We start from the raw sequence: 14,456 nt of genomic DNA, 5'->3' as shown, positions 1-14,456 counted from the left end.
TAGAGAGGAAGGAATGACCCCAAAATCTGATGGCTATTATCCTTTTAGAAAGAGGTAACTTTGGACATGGGAATACTGAAGGAGAAAGCCAGGTGACAGCTGAGCCAGAGAATAGAGCTGTGCTGTCACAAAGCAAAGAACAATGGGCTAACAGATTCTTGCTCAGCTTCAAGATGGAACAGACTCTGCTGACAGCCTGACCTCAGACTCTGGTCCAGTTTATAATTTCACTAAATGAGTAAAATGGGAAACAAATTAAGTATCTACAGAAGCTAAATAGATAAACTTTAAACTGGCATTTTTCTCAAAGCAGTGAGTGTCAGATGAAGTAACATGAAACTCCCTGTTTTAACTGCACAAACATCGAAGAATAAATACTGTATGACCCATTAACAAAAGTTAAAAACAAAAAATAGCTAGTAAAACTAGTATGGCAACACAGGACAATGTTCAAGATTCCACCAGAACAGGAGACAGTCCAGCGATGGAGGGAGATGGAACAAGATGGGCAAAAAATGCTGGCAATTTGCACCACTAGACCCAGCTGGTGCTTATATGGTTCTGCTTCATAATAATTCATTCAACAATAGGCTTGTATTCTGTCTACTTTTACACATATATTTCACCATTCAAGTAAAGAGGGGGAAATGAAAGAAAATAAAGCCACATGTTACAGCAGTGGTAACCTCCGAGATCATAGCTAGAACTCAAGAAGTCACAAATCAGGATGGCCACTGGATTTTTCCTAACTGGGGCAACGGAGGCAGTTCCCTGGAAACTTGGGTGTCACTGCAATTTGAAGAGTTATTCCCAGAAGTTCACATTATATCCCTTTCCTCTACCTCGCTGGAAGATTTTGTAAGCATGTATCTCTTTCTGTTATAGCATCCAGCTTCTCTGAACAGCACACAAGTCCTGACAAGTATAGCTCATCCTAAAGAGATCAAGCAAACTAAAAGAGATCTCCCACATGAAGTATCAAGTATCAGGAATAATAACTGAGTAGGAGGCGAAACATCAGCCTTTAAGTTTATAGAGTGAGGGGCTGGAGGACCCAGATTTGATTTTTCAGCACCCACATGGCAGCTCACAACCTTCTGTAACTCCAGTCCCAGGGAATCTGACTCCCTCTCCTGGCCTCTCAGGGCATTGCATGCATGTGGTGCACATACACATATACAGGCCAACACTCACACACATACAATTTTTTCAATTAAGTCAGGGGGCTGCTTAATCTCCTTAGCAGGTGTCTCAGCACAAGTACAGAAAGAAAACATTTAAGTTTATGGCACTGATTTTTAAATTTTATTACAAACCAAAACAAGAAAAAGAATGAGGAGGGGCACAGAGCATGGAGAGAAAGAAAACAGGTGTTGTTACCTGGAGTCTTGTGTTCATTTCCAAGAAATAAAAATTCTTCTGGGAGTCCACGAGAAATTCCACAGTTCCAGCAGAGGAATACTGCACAGCTTTAGCCAAAGCCACAGCCTGTTCTCCCATTGCTCGGCGAGTCTCATGATCCAGAAAAATGCTACAAATAGACAAAGCACTCGGAGTAAGGCCTCCAGTAATCTTTTATGGGCTTACATAAAACTGCTATGTAGATCCTTTTGTACCAGTTTAGGAGCTGATCGTGTTTCATAGCACACACTGTGTCATGTATGACATGCTTCACCAATCCAACATCAAATTTTTATGGAACATTTAATCCTTTCACATTTCCCTACAACTTCATTTCTAAAATGAACTAACCAACCTTTACCTAGTAAAACTGAACATATATATTAGGAGTTGCTTCAAGCTAAAAGTAGATGGAAATAACTATGGAAATGGACATATACTATCTCCATTCTTCACAGATTCTGTACGTGCAAACTTGCCTACCTACAATAACTTATATACCCTTAAAATCACAGATGTGCAGCACCTTTATGCACACATGAACAAGCAGAGAGAAGAAAACTGTCAAAAGCTGAGGATGAACAAATATGCTCTGTCTTCCTATTCTAGGACTTATATTTAACCACTGTCATCCCCAAGGAGAGAGAGAAAGAGAAAGGGGGCAATTCACTGCTTGAGAGATCTTTGACTTTCATGCTTAAGTGCTATTGGGCTCCTAAGAGCATGATGGCCATGAAATGTCTCATGGAGGAAGCCTACATGTGAGGTAAGCCTAGAAATAAATATATTGCAGTCTTGCACTACTGTTAAATAAGGTGCTCTTCAACCTGAACATAGAGAAAACAAGGTTCTACACTGACCAAGTATGTAAGTCATATTTGCATGTTATGTGAAAATGCTATGGCCTGAGGCTCAAGGAGCCCAAACCTGTATTTTCCCTAGGAAAAACAGCTTGGTATTTGCTAATTCAGTGTCCACAATGCCTTTCTGCATCGAATAAACCTCTAATGCCTGTCGTTCTCCACAGGCAGTTCAAGATAAATGTTTTCAACAAACATTGTAAATGCTTGTTTAAAAATTGTTTAAATGAAGGTGTGTGTGTGTGTGTGTGTGTGTGTGTGTGTGTGTGTGTGTGTGTATTTGTTTGATAGAGAGAGAATGTCAAATAACCAGTACTTTTAGATCCTGGTTCTACACAAGAGATCAACATTAACTACATTTCTATTTGCAGGTTGATGCAATCCTTCAATAACATCTGTTAGACATGCTGTATAATATTCATGATGGGATGGGATGCTCAACTTGTATGCGCCTTTCTTTGGTACATAATCATTTATACAGAGCCACACTTTGCTTACCTATGTTACACACCCACTTTCCTACCCGACTCACTGGTTTTTGTTTGTCTGGGGAATTTGGGGTTGTTTGTTTAAGTAAAGTTGAAGCTAGGGACTGCTTCATCAAAAGAAACTCCCATCTCTTTATGCTTGCAACTAATTTTTTGTAACACAAAAACTCCTTAATAGCCTGTCAGTGTTTAATTAGTAGTCAGTCAGTATTCCAAATTTCTGACTACCTTGTAAATATCATTATAAAGACTAGTTTTCTTTGAATCAAGATACAAATAAGGACTAGAATGTATTTGGCTGATTTTTTTTTAACATTTTAAGATGCTTTTAATCTGTTGTCCCACCTCTCATTTTTTGGCCAAAGAGTTGGGCACTTTCCTGTCTCATTCCTTAAGTTGAAGGCTGAGCTGCATGCAACCCTACAGTGTCTTTTAACACTAGTATTATATTTCAATTCCATATAAACTGACAGTGTAAAGCCTTCAATAGTCATCTGGATTGCCATAGGGACAAAGCCTACCTTATTAGTAAATGGAAAGTGTACTCTATCCTCCCCTGAGGGTGATATTGGGATTACTTGGTGGCTTCAGGCATTAAGGTCTTTCTTATTATAAATATAGTTCTGCAGTGCCCTAATAAATAAAGGCATAGAGAAACCTGGAAAACAACCACCAACAACACTACTCAATTTTGCCCTTTCTGGTCTTATCCTCTCCTATACCATAAACCTTGCCTAGTAGCAGCACAGTTTCTATGTACTCAATTGGCAATGCAGTCACAGGACAGAGAATCAAGGGAGGTGATGTAGACCCTCCCCCCAACACTAAATGACAGCAATGTCAAAGGATTAACATATCATGTTTTTTTTGTTGTTGTTGTTGTTGTTGTTGTTTTCCTCGAGACACGGTTTCTCTGTGTAGTTTTGGTACCAGTCCTGGACCTCACTCTGTAGACCAGGGTAGCCTCAAACTCACAGAGATCCACCTGCCTCTGGCTCCCAAGTGCTGGAATTAAAGGCATGCGCCACCACCGTCCAACTAACATACCATATTTTAAGAACACCATACTACCTCATATTTTTAACTAATGTATCTAAAATAGGTATTAATTTTACATTGTGATTTAAAATTGACCCATAGTCATATATACTCTTTTGAGATACTATACACGTTCTATAAAGGCATGTTGGCTTTGCACATTACAATTACAATTAGATATATATTTTAGTGCTTGGCAATTCAAAACAACCACATACATTCAACTGGGTATTGTTTTTTAGTTTTGGAGGGGTTGCCTAATTTTGATTTGTGAGACAAGGTCTTGCAATGTACCCTTTGGCAGTCCTGGTACTCACTATGTAGCACAGGCTGCCTTGAATTCACGGTGAACTTCCTGCTTCTACCTCTGAGATGCTAAGGTTATAAGGATGCTTCACCATGCCTAGCTTCAATTGGGAATATTTTTCATTTTTCTTTTTGGTTTTTTTGAGACAAAGGTCTCACTATGTAGCTTTAGGTAGCCTACAACTCCCTATGTAGACCAGGCTGACCTCAAATTCATAGATCCACCTGCCTCTGTCTCCCAGGTACTGCCACCATATTCAATGTTAACTGGGGATTTTAAGAAAAAAGAGAATACCAGGATATACATAAATACCAACCTAGTATTAACTGAAAAATGAAAGTCCATGAAACAGCCTCACAAAACCTCCTGCAGCTGCCGGGAGCCACCAGAGGAGCTCTAGAGAGTCAGGGGATTTTCAAGAACTGTGTCTAGAAGTACTTCCGCAGCAGGGAGACACAGGACCAGCCTTATTAATGTGTCTGTCACAAAGCCCATCTATTCCAGGCATCCCGGGGACACTGGCAGGTTCTGCACAACCCCAAAGCCTAAACAAGCCACAGTTGCTATCTATCCAACTCTCTCTTCTAACAAAAACCTACTTCTTTTTCAAGTGTTTTCTCATGGACTAAAGTACTGAGGGAAATTAGGTAACAGATTACAAATCATTAATATAGAAATAGCCATTCAAGTTTATATTAAGGTAATTTTAGCAAATAAAAAAAAATGTAATCCAGAAAATCCTTAAAAGCATTATAGGTGCTCTCTGAGGTGACTCTTACCTTGGTGCTTCCTCTACCACCTTCTGGTTTCTTCTCTGGATTGAGCATTCCCTCTCATTGAGCCACAGAGCATTGCCGTGCTTATCACCTAAAACCTGAGAGAGGTAACACTTGAGAAACCCCCAGTGAGGGTGTACCTGTTAATGCTTCCCCATATAACTCCTCTTGATTTTTAATATCAAGACCTCAGAGAATACACATAGCTCTCAAAACACATATTAGGTTGACAGAAGACAAGTATATTTACAATTTTAGAAAACAATAAAATATTACAAGCAAAAATATCTGAGGAGAAAGATTCTCATGTTGCATTTCAAGCACACAGACAGGCATATGAGTGTCACTTAATAATGGCTAAAAGGTCAGGAGCCACTGTGAAAGCAAGGAAATATCAGTGCTGCCAGGGCCATGTCTTCTGGTCACTAATGGAGTGGTGACACCATCACTACCCAAGCCTGTCTGCTGTTCTTATCAAATGTCTGTTAGAAAGTGGTAGTTTATGAATCTATCGCCAATACATTGTTGTTTGTATGTGGATAACTTTACCATGGCTTATTTTGTTAGAGGGAACTAGAAAAAAATGGCTGGGAGCTAGTCCACAATACACCATGATGCTCTCCATTTGTGATAAGAAGAAATGAACTAGGGCTACCGGAGAAAACACGACACTCAGCTGGAGATGAATCATTCAGAGTTGTTCCAATATTTCTGAACACATGTTTTAGGGTCACAGACTTGTTTTAAGAGCTCTGAGTCACTAATTTTAACACCAAGCAGCTATCTATCCAGCCTCCCTGCAAGGCATTCTGTTATTCTGTTTTTCCATGCATTACAGAGAGCCAATAGAAGTAGCATCTTTATGTTTATATGGCTGGTGAAAAAATCATACTTATGACAGGCATAGTTAGTGATAAAATAAATAACAAATGTATGGCTGAAACATTTTCTGGGAATAAAGCCTTTCTAAGCTCAAAAATCATTTCAAGTAATAAAGGAAAATTTTAGAGTCATCGGATGCCAGTAGATTGGCATTTTACTTCTAAGACTCCAAGGTAGCTGCATGAGGTACATCTAAAAATATTTTAATCCCTCAAAATAACTCTCAACCTCTTTATTTAAACTCTTGTTGGCAAGGAAGTAAAAGTACATTTAGTCTCCAAGAAATAAAGCCAAAATAACTAAGAATCTGAAAAAGCACTTGAAACTGTTAAAAAAAAAAAAAGACTCAAATACAGAATCGAGTGTTTGTTTTCTCTAATTCTATATAGTCTCCTTGATTGCTCTAAAAAGTGTAAGGAATTTGGCACACAAGTGGTGCACACAGACATATGTGCTGGCAAAATATCCACACATACAAAATCAAAATTAAAAGCTCGGGGAATTTATCAAGCATTTTTAAAAAACACGTAATGATATACACTGGGAAACATGAATAAAACACACTTATAAGGGAAAGATGATTCTTACCCTTGAGAGTTATTTTATTTTGACTATAACCCTTTATAGATACATGTGCTGAATGGGATAGAGTCACACCACTAGTTCCTCAAGAGGCTTCATGATAATGCATGCCCTTGAGGATCCCTGAACCCAGCCTGGGGAATGACAGTGGTTCTCTAGTTAAGAATCATGGCCGTGAGGATATAAAACAGAGCAGTTATTTACATTGCCAGTGTACACCTGAGAAAGGACACAGGATAGAACAGCTTGTATGAAAATTAACAGGTGATTGACATGCACAGATACACTTCCCAGACTGTGGGGAGACATTCAAGAAATGGATAACATCATCTAAGGGCAGAACACAGAGTTCCAGGAGACAGGAAAAATGGACTTGATTTCTGTGAACTACCCTTATTACACAACACTGTCCTGTGAGTCAAACTGCTGTCTGTCTGCAGGAAACTGTCACTACAGCTGTGCTTGTTCACTGCTGATGTTCCCTCATAGAACAAGGGGCTAGAGAGGGTCACTGAACCCTCGCCTGACATTCCAGCCATCCTTCCCAGCTACTTGTATATAATTCTGCTCTAATTACATGTGGCTTTGGGTCTTGGGAGGGTCTAGAGTATACAGGCTGGAAAAGACAAAACAGAAGGGGGCCCCATCTGCACCATCATGGGGAAGCCATCATCCATGCTAGATGTAGACCTTGCAATGTGGCCACTTTAGGGTCACCCACACTCCTGCCAATAACCCCTCACTCATGCTCTATAAGTAAACCTAATAAATTGACTGATTTCCCAGGGGAATCTCTGGTTTGTCACTGGGTCTTTATGAGGCAGGGTAAACAGATACTACTTGGTCCCCACTGGAGATAGAATTGTTAAAACAGCCCTATATACATAAACTATCTAATACAAATAAGCTCACAAAAACTGAAAAGTGAATAGTTTTTAAAAACCTAAGACAGCCGGGTGGTGGTGCACGCCTTTAATCCCAGCACTCGGGAGGCAGAAGCAGGCGGATCTCTGTGAGTTCGAGGCCAGCCTGGTCTCTAAAGTGAGTTCCAGGAAAGGCGCAAAGCTACACAGAGAAACCCTGTCTCAGAAAACAAAACAAAACAAAACAAAAAACAAAAAAACAAAAAAAAAAAAAAAAAAAAAACCTAAGACAGATCAGATGGGGGAAACATCTGGGTTACCCATTTAAGCTAAGAGGGGATAGACTTACTTATGTTTAAGAACACAACCCAGATGGGTAGGTCAAAAGTAATTAAACTAAAAGACTAATGTAGATGTATAACAACTTAACTAACAAAATTTGTTGGATATTGATGAAATACTAATGAAAGACAAAGGCCTAGCTGTTTGAACAGCAAAAGACTGAGACCTCATCTCCACCCTCAAGGAGCCATGGTCTCTCAGGAAAGAGGGGCATCTCAAGATCAAGTGGTGTAAATGGGCTCCTAGCAGCTGAACAGTGTTTTCCACCTCTGCATCTGAGATGGTTTCTCACTCAGCACAAGATCTAAAGACACAAATTTTAAAAGGATTTAGGAAAGATGCATGGTTTAAGACCAATGCCCACAAATAACCTGTTTCTATTACATGAGCAACAAGTAAATGCCAAATCAAACTTCTAAAGTGGCTAACACAGCAAAGTGTCAAATGAACAAATGTCAAGGGGAAAAGATTAACGAAAGACACATAAAACCTTCACACTTAGAACTACAAAACACTGCTGGAGAGGACTACCAAAGACACATATGCTAACGATGAGCTACTCTAGGTTCATGGACTAACCAGAAAAGTCAATCTAGAATCAATACAACCCAAATCCAAATCTTCACAGTTGTGTTAGGGAGGAACCAGGTTAATGGGTGAAGTCTAAAATTTACATGGAGACTTAAGGAACGTAAAAAGTCTAAGCTCATATGGAAATATAGGATATAGATATGATAGGATAAAAGGGTGGATTATTGAACCTACTTTTAAAGAGCAACTTGTGTAAAATGTTTTACATTGCTATGGATTTTAGTTTATTGATACAAATTTAGAGTTGATTTTATTCTACCATATATATATTTCTACTCTTGTTTAAGGTATTATGTTTATGTAACTCATTTAGATTGTAATGGATAATTAAGAAATACAGATTAATAATTAGGCTTCTATGATAGTCAAACTTACAGTCATGTTAAATTTTCTAGGTATACATAGATATAATTCAATTAGGTAGATAGTCTCCAAACACTCCAAACACTACAAAATATGACATTTAAAATGTTTTAAAAATTTAGACTTTCTGGACGATGAGACATCCCTGCTTCTGGCAGCACCAATTAACTTCAGAGAGGAGGATGGGCATCAAAGACACTCTATATGGAGTTTATCTTCTTCTTGGCAAAAATAGCCATTTGGGCAAGAAACTGTTCTTGCCTGGACTGCTTGATCGATTGGACATGCAGGACCCATAGAAAGGTGCAAAATGGTCCTTCAGGTTCCTGCATCACAGAGGAAAATGCCAGACATTCTACAGGACACAGAGAGAAGTGGCTGAGAGACTCTAGGCCTGTGGGCTGAAGACAGATGCCCCAACTTTACAGAGGAACTTTGGATAACTGTCCAGGCTGCCAGCTGTCTCTGTCTACTCTCGCAAGATTCCCAAAAGTTGCTTGCGTCCTTCTCCCGTTTCTCAGGTAATATTATATCCTTCTGAGGTCTTTGATGTAGTTAGAGACTAGATAGTTGTAATTTCCTTAGTCATGATAAAAGATAAGTTAGATATGAAATTTTAGACTTACAAATATAGGATAGATAGAATATTTTCTTTAATTTTGCCAAATACAAATAGACTAGATATTATAAATAGACTAGTTATTGTAACTGTAATTTTTGCTTGATAATTGCTCTGTTATATGTAATTTTACTATGTTAAAGTTTATGTCACTGTGGAAGCAGTCTTTGAGGTCTCATACATGGTCAAGATACCACCCAGTGTCTCAGACCACTTCCTGTTGCCTGCAAAATGTAAGACTCTCAACTATTTCTCAAGCACTATGTCTGCCTGCATGCCACCTGCCATGATGATAATGGACTGAATCTCTGAACTGTAAGCCAGGCATTATAGCCAGAAGGTTTTCTCAGGTCTCGCCCAGTACCACCACCACCCCCAAACAAATCTATCTGACCTGCAGTCCACTGCTGCTGAGACCCAAGTAAACACACAAAGGCTTTTAATTTTTACTACTGTATGGTCTGTGGCAGGTCTCTTTCTAGCTAGCTCTTATATCTTAAAATAACCCATTTCTATTCATCTATATTTTGCCACATGTTCTCTGGCTTACAGGTCTGCTGGCATGTTGTTCCATGGGCGGCAGGCTGGCTTCTCCCCAGACTCCACCTTTCTCTTTCCTGTCTCTCTCCTTTCCCACCTGCCTCTAAGATGACTGGTCATAGGACAAAGCAGATTATTTATTAACCAATGGGAACAACATATATTCACAGCATACAGAAAGACATCCCCCAGCAAGCCACCATAATAAGATGTTTTCCTTATAAGAGTTGTCATGATCATGGTTTCTCTTCACAGCAATAGAAACCCTAAGACAATGCATTAATGGCATACATTATTATTCCTCTTAAAAACTGCCTCCGATGATCCAGTCCTGGAAGAGACTGGATGATTCCACAGTAGAATGTATTTAGCCTGTTCACTCATTTTAGATGGTTGTGTTTGGGGGGTGGGTTTCTCTATCATTTCAATCCAGACCACAACCATTCTAGCATCCTAGCATAGTCTTAGTCTCAACCATTAGAAGGTATCTTGAACAGTACTAACCTGGATTTCTATATGACGAGGGTTATCAATAAATTTTTCTACCAGTAGTCTATCATCACCAAAACTAGAAGCAGCTTCCTGGGATGAAAATCTAAAACCATCCCTGTGGAACAAAAAGGACAATTAGACTAGCAAATAAAAGATAGTCTTCCCCATAGAAAACAGTATTTGCTTCATCTTAATTCAGAACAAACTTGGAACAGACTCAGTGGACATACAGAAACTAAACTAACCTGAGCAGCAACTTCTACTTACAGCTCTGTGACCTTGGGCTCCTTATTTAAGGTTCTAGTCATCACTAATTTTCCATGGAAACAAGACTATGATTCTTGTTTCACCAACCTTTAAACACACTAGCAATGTTGGAGAGACAGACTGCTCAGCAATTAAGGGCACCAGTTACTCCTCACAAGGACCCAGGTTCCATTCTCATCACCTACATAGCAGCTCACAACTCCAGTCCCAAGGGTTCTGATACCCTCTTCTGCCTTCCACAGGCACTGCATGAATGTAGGGAATAGACATGCATGCAGGCAAAACATCCATACACATAAAATAAAAGTAACTTTTTTAATATACTTGCAAAACAATATATTTGGCTTAGAAATTAGAAGACACACACAAGAGTGGAAAGGGCCTGGCAAGTTATACAATTATGGGAGCAAAAGTGAATTGCAGCTGTGAGGTGTGTCCAGGGCCAGAAACAGAGCTGTCTCCCCAACACCACACAGGTCACTAGAGCTGCATCTTCTTTAAAATGGCTTAAAATATTTAAACAGAAAGGACAAGTTTTGAGGGGGAAAAAGTATAGATTTAATTATTGCTTCCTATTTGATTCCAAAACTAATTTAAATCATTATTACATCATTAAAATAGGTTTACTAGATACATATAAAATGGGGTTATTTGGTCAGTTCATTAACACTCAAAACTTAACTCAAACTCAGGACAGGCATGTTGGTGCACACCTTTAATCATCGCCCTCAGGAGGCAGAGGCAGGTACATCTCTGTAAGTTCAAGGCTAGCGTGGCCTACATAGTGAATTCTGGGCTAAGCAGAACAACATAGTTAGACCCTATCTCAAATGAATGAATGAATGAATGAATGAATGAATGAATAAAAAGCTAACTCAAACTTAGGATTCAGTGGTATAGCTCAACTGGTAAGGGTACTTGTCACCAAGCCCAATAACCTGAGTTTGATCTCTAGTACTCAGAGGGCAGATTCCCACAAGTTGTCCTCTAACCTCCACACATGCACCATAGCATGTGCACACTCTAAGGCGCGCGCGCGCGCGCACACACACACACACACACACACACACACACACACACACACACGCGTGAATAAAATAAGTAAATGTAAACAATTTGAAAGGAAAAAACACTTCAAACTTGTCTAAAAGTAACTGAAAATTTTTGTTCATTCACTTACATATTTGAAACATAAAATGTAATTACCTTTATTCTAACCAAGTCTGTCTTCATATTCAGTACTTGTATTGAACATAAAACATTAAAGCCAGTCTCTTCTAATCCTCTAGTGTACAAACAGTGCATCTGGCAGTGTTAATTTATCTGATGTGTTTGTGTCTGCACCTCAAGTGCACAGTACAGAAGGGACCTAGCAGACATATTTCCAAACCTGGGGGAAATCTCCCATTTCTGCTTCCTCAGAAAAAAGGTCTTACTTGGGTTTTCTTAGTCTTCCACTGTATCTTTGATTTAGGAAAAGTGTGTTCAGACTTGGGCAGACTACAAACTTCAAAGAAACTGGAAGTCAATGAATTGTTGTTTTCAGTACCATATAACCAAAGTTTTATTAGATGGGATAGATATTATAATTCATAAAGAGAATAACAAAGCACTTTACAGTTTGCCTCTAATGTAATGACAAAAATCTTTCATTTTGCTTTTAAGAACATCAAAAGTAAAATATCAAAGTCATCAAAATAAAATACAAAGTTTGAAAACATCACAGGTATACTTTGGAGCTAAAGGAAAGTTGTGTTAAGAGCATCCTCCAGGCTGAGCATATTGCTCAGAGCAGAAGCTTGGCACACGCCAAGTTCTGGGTTCTACACCAGCAACCAAACACAAACCTGTTACTTTCACTTGTTAATTAAAAAATAACTATCACTCACCAAGCAAGGTACCCAGTACATATTTTTGTACTTGCATCCAAAGAATAAAAAATATTTGCAGACTGTGTAATAAGAAGCCTCTTCTTCAGGATGGAAGATGGAAAGGAGAAGGCAGACAAGTGTGCTGTGGCACTGGCACCCCATCACTACCGGAGACGGCCACGGCCCCTGGGCCGATCTCTGAACTCTTCTAGACTTCGGTGTTTGTGTTTGGTTTTTGTTTTGTTTTGTTATTTGTTTTTCTAAATAAACAGAGGATATGGAACAGCTTTTTAAACAAAAGTATCCATCAACGAACCTAGTATTGAACTTCTACTCACCTTCTACAGGGATAGTTCACTCATCATGTTGAAGACAATTTTTAGGTAGAAAATTATCTATTTTTATTAACCACGTACTAACTATGTGTATCACGTACTAACTAAAAGACTAAAACATTTACCAGACGATGCTGCATGAATAGGCAGAGTGACTTCTGAACACTAAACTCTAAACTCAAACTCATAGATCAACAAGGGGGCATCAAAACTCACTGCCAAGATACCCCATAAAAAAATATGCTGCTCAGTCAGCGTCACCTGGAGAAATAGCTGATAGGAAATCAGAGGTCCTGAGAGTCATTATTTTTAAAAATTAAGTTGTATAGAGTGGTGGCACACACCTTTAATTCCAGCACTCTGGAGGCAGAGACAGGCCGATCTGAGTTTGGAATCAGCCTGGTCTCTATAGAGAGTTCTAAGTCAGCCAGGACTACAAAGTGAGACCCTGTCTTTTAAAAAGTGCTAGATTTCCAATGAAATGGAAAGGGGGAAAACAATGAGACAAAAATCAGGTTCCGAAAGCACACCTCTCTCACCAAACTCAGCTGTCATCAGCATCCTTTCCCATCAGCATCCTTTCCCACCCTTCCTGTAAAGAAAGGTAGCAGACCTTCTGTCCAGAGATGACACAACTGTGTCTCCAGAGATATCTTACCTCACCCCTTCTGCGTGACAAAGTACAGTCACAGACACACCCTGTGCTGCAGTTCAGAAGCATAGGCCCCTGATAATCAATAGATGACAGTGTATGAGAAACAGGGATTTCTGAGACTGAGTCAGGAAAGAGAAGGAGGAGGGATGTCCACTTGGATTTGAGACAACTGGTCTAACTGTGTGAGTGCTAGGAATCAAAGCCAGACCCCCTGCAACAGAAGCTGGTGTTCTTAGCCTCTGAGCCACCTCTTCAGTGCCCATTCTTCTGAAGATAGAAACCCACCCCTGCTCTAACTACTAGTCTCTCACTGGGACTTTTGCCTTTCAGAATTCTCAAGTAAAGCAGAGTTAGTTGTATGGTGTGCTTATTTACATAAACACTAAAAGCAAACATAAAAGATGACGAAATAACTTTAAAACAGTGCTCACCCATCTTCGATCATTTCCACTCAGGATCAAATCAGTTAACAACTCTCTTGTTTTGTGTTTTGTTTGAGACAGGGTATCACTTTCTAGCCCATGCTAGAATACCAAATACATTATGTAACCCAAGCCAACCTCAAATTTGTAGAGACATTTTTTCCTCAGATTCCCAGGTACTGAGGTCAGGGTCATATGGTGATATTTTATTTGTGCTGAAATGTGATTTTATTTGTATGTAAATAAAGTTGCCTGGGGATCAGAGCAAGCCATTAGGCAGAAGTCTGGTAGTGGGAGCACACACCCTTAATCCGATTACATGCATTTTGTAGAACATGCAATTTTGTTTTGACAAGTCTGACAAAGCAGAATCTCTGTGTGTTCAAAGACACAGCCAGCATGGAGACACACGCCTTTAATCTCAGTACCAACCATAGAGACCTGGAGGTCTGTATAGACAGGCAGTGACGAGGAAGTCATGTGGTTGGGTTTACAGCCAATGAGAAGGCAGTACAGAAAGGCAATAAAAGGACAGGACACAGGAAGAAGCTCTCTCAGGGAAAGGACAGCAGCAAGTGGTAAGATAAGGTGGTCTCAGCTCTTGGCTACTGCTCTATCTCTGGTCTTTTAACTCTTTATTTGACTCTGTGTTTCTTATTTAATAAGACCATTTAGAATTTCATCTACAGGGTCATAGGCACAAGTCTGTACTCCTGACCTCACTTTCTCAGCACCTCCATCCTATCACACAAGTGAAAGCTC

The 14,456-nt window shown here is 39.5% G+C and overlaps 1 protein-coding gene across 2 annotated transcripts in view; it reads right to left on the bottom strand.

The window, feature by feature from the left end:
* The window catches only part of Pcca (propionyl-CoA carboxylase subunit alpha), a 370,367-nt gene that overhangs the window by 219,691 nt on the left and 136,220 nt on the right, over positions 1 to 14,456 (bottom strand). For both annotated transcript variants that reach the window (XM_042285330.2, XM_006978778.4), the window contains exons 10-12: positions 10,157 to 10,259; positions 4,874 to 4,968; positions 1,381 to 1,531 (exon numbers count right to left, since the gene is read on the bottom strand). In XM_042285330.2, coding sequence (XP_042141264.1) covers positions 1,381 to 1,531; positions 4,874 to 4,968; positions 10,157 to 10,259 — 349 coding nt within the window. The remainder of the gene's footprint in view (positions 1 to 1,380; positions 1,532 to 4,873; positions 4,969 to 10,156; positions 10,260 to 14,456) is intronic.

The sequence above is a fragment of the Peromyscus maniculatus genome, chromosome 9, assembly GCF_049852395.1.
Source record: "Peromyscus maniculatus bairdii isolate BWxNUB_F1_BW_parent chromosome 9, HU_Pman_BW_mat_3.1, whole genome shotgun sequence".
NCBI classification, from domain to species: Eukaryota; Metazoa; Chordata; class Mammalia; order Rodentia; family Cricetidae; genus Peromyscus; species Peromyscus maniculatus.
This window is presented reverse-complemented; position numbering and strand designations above follow the sequence as displayed.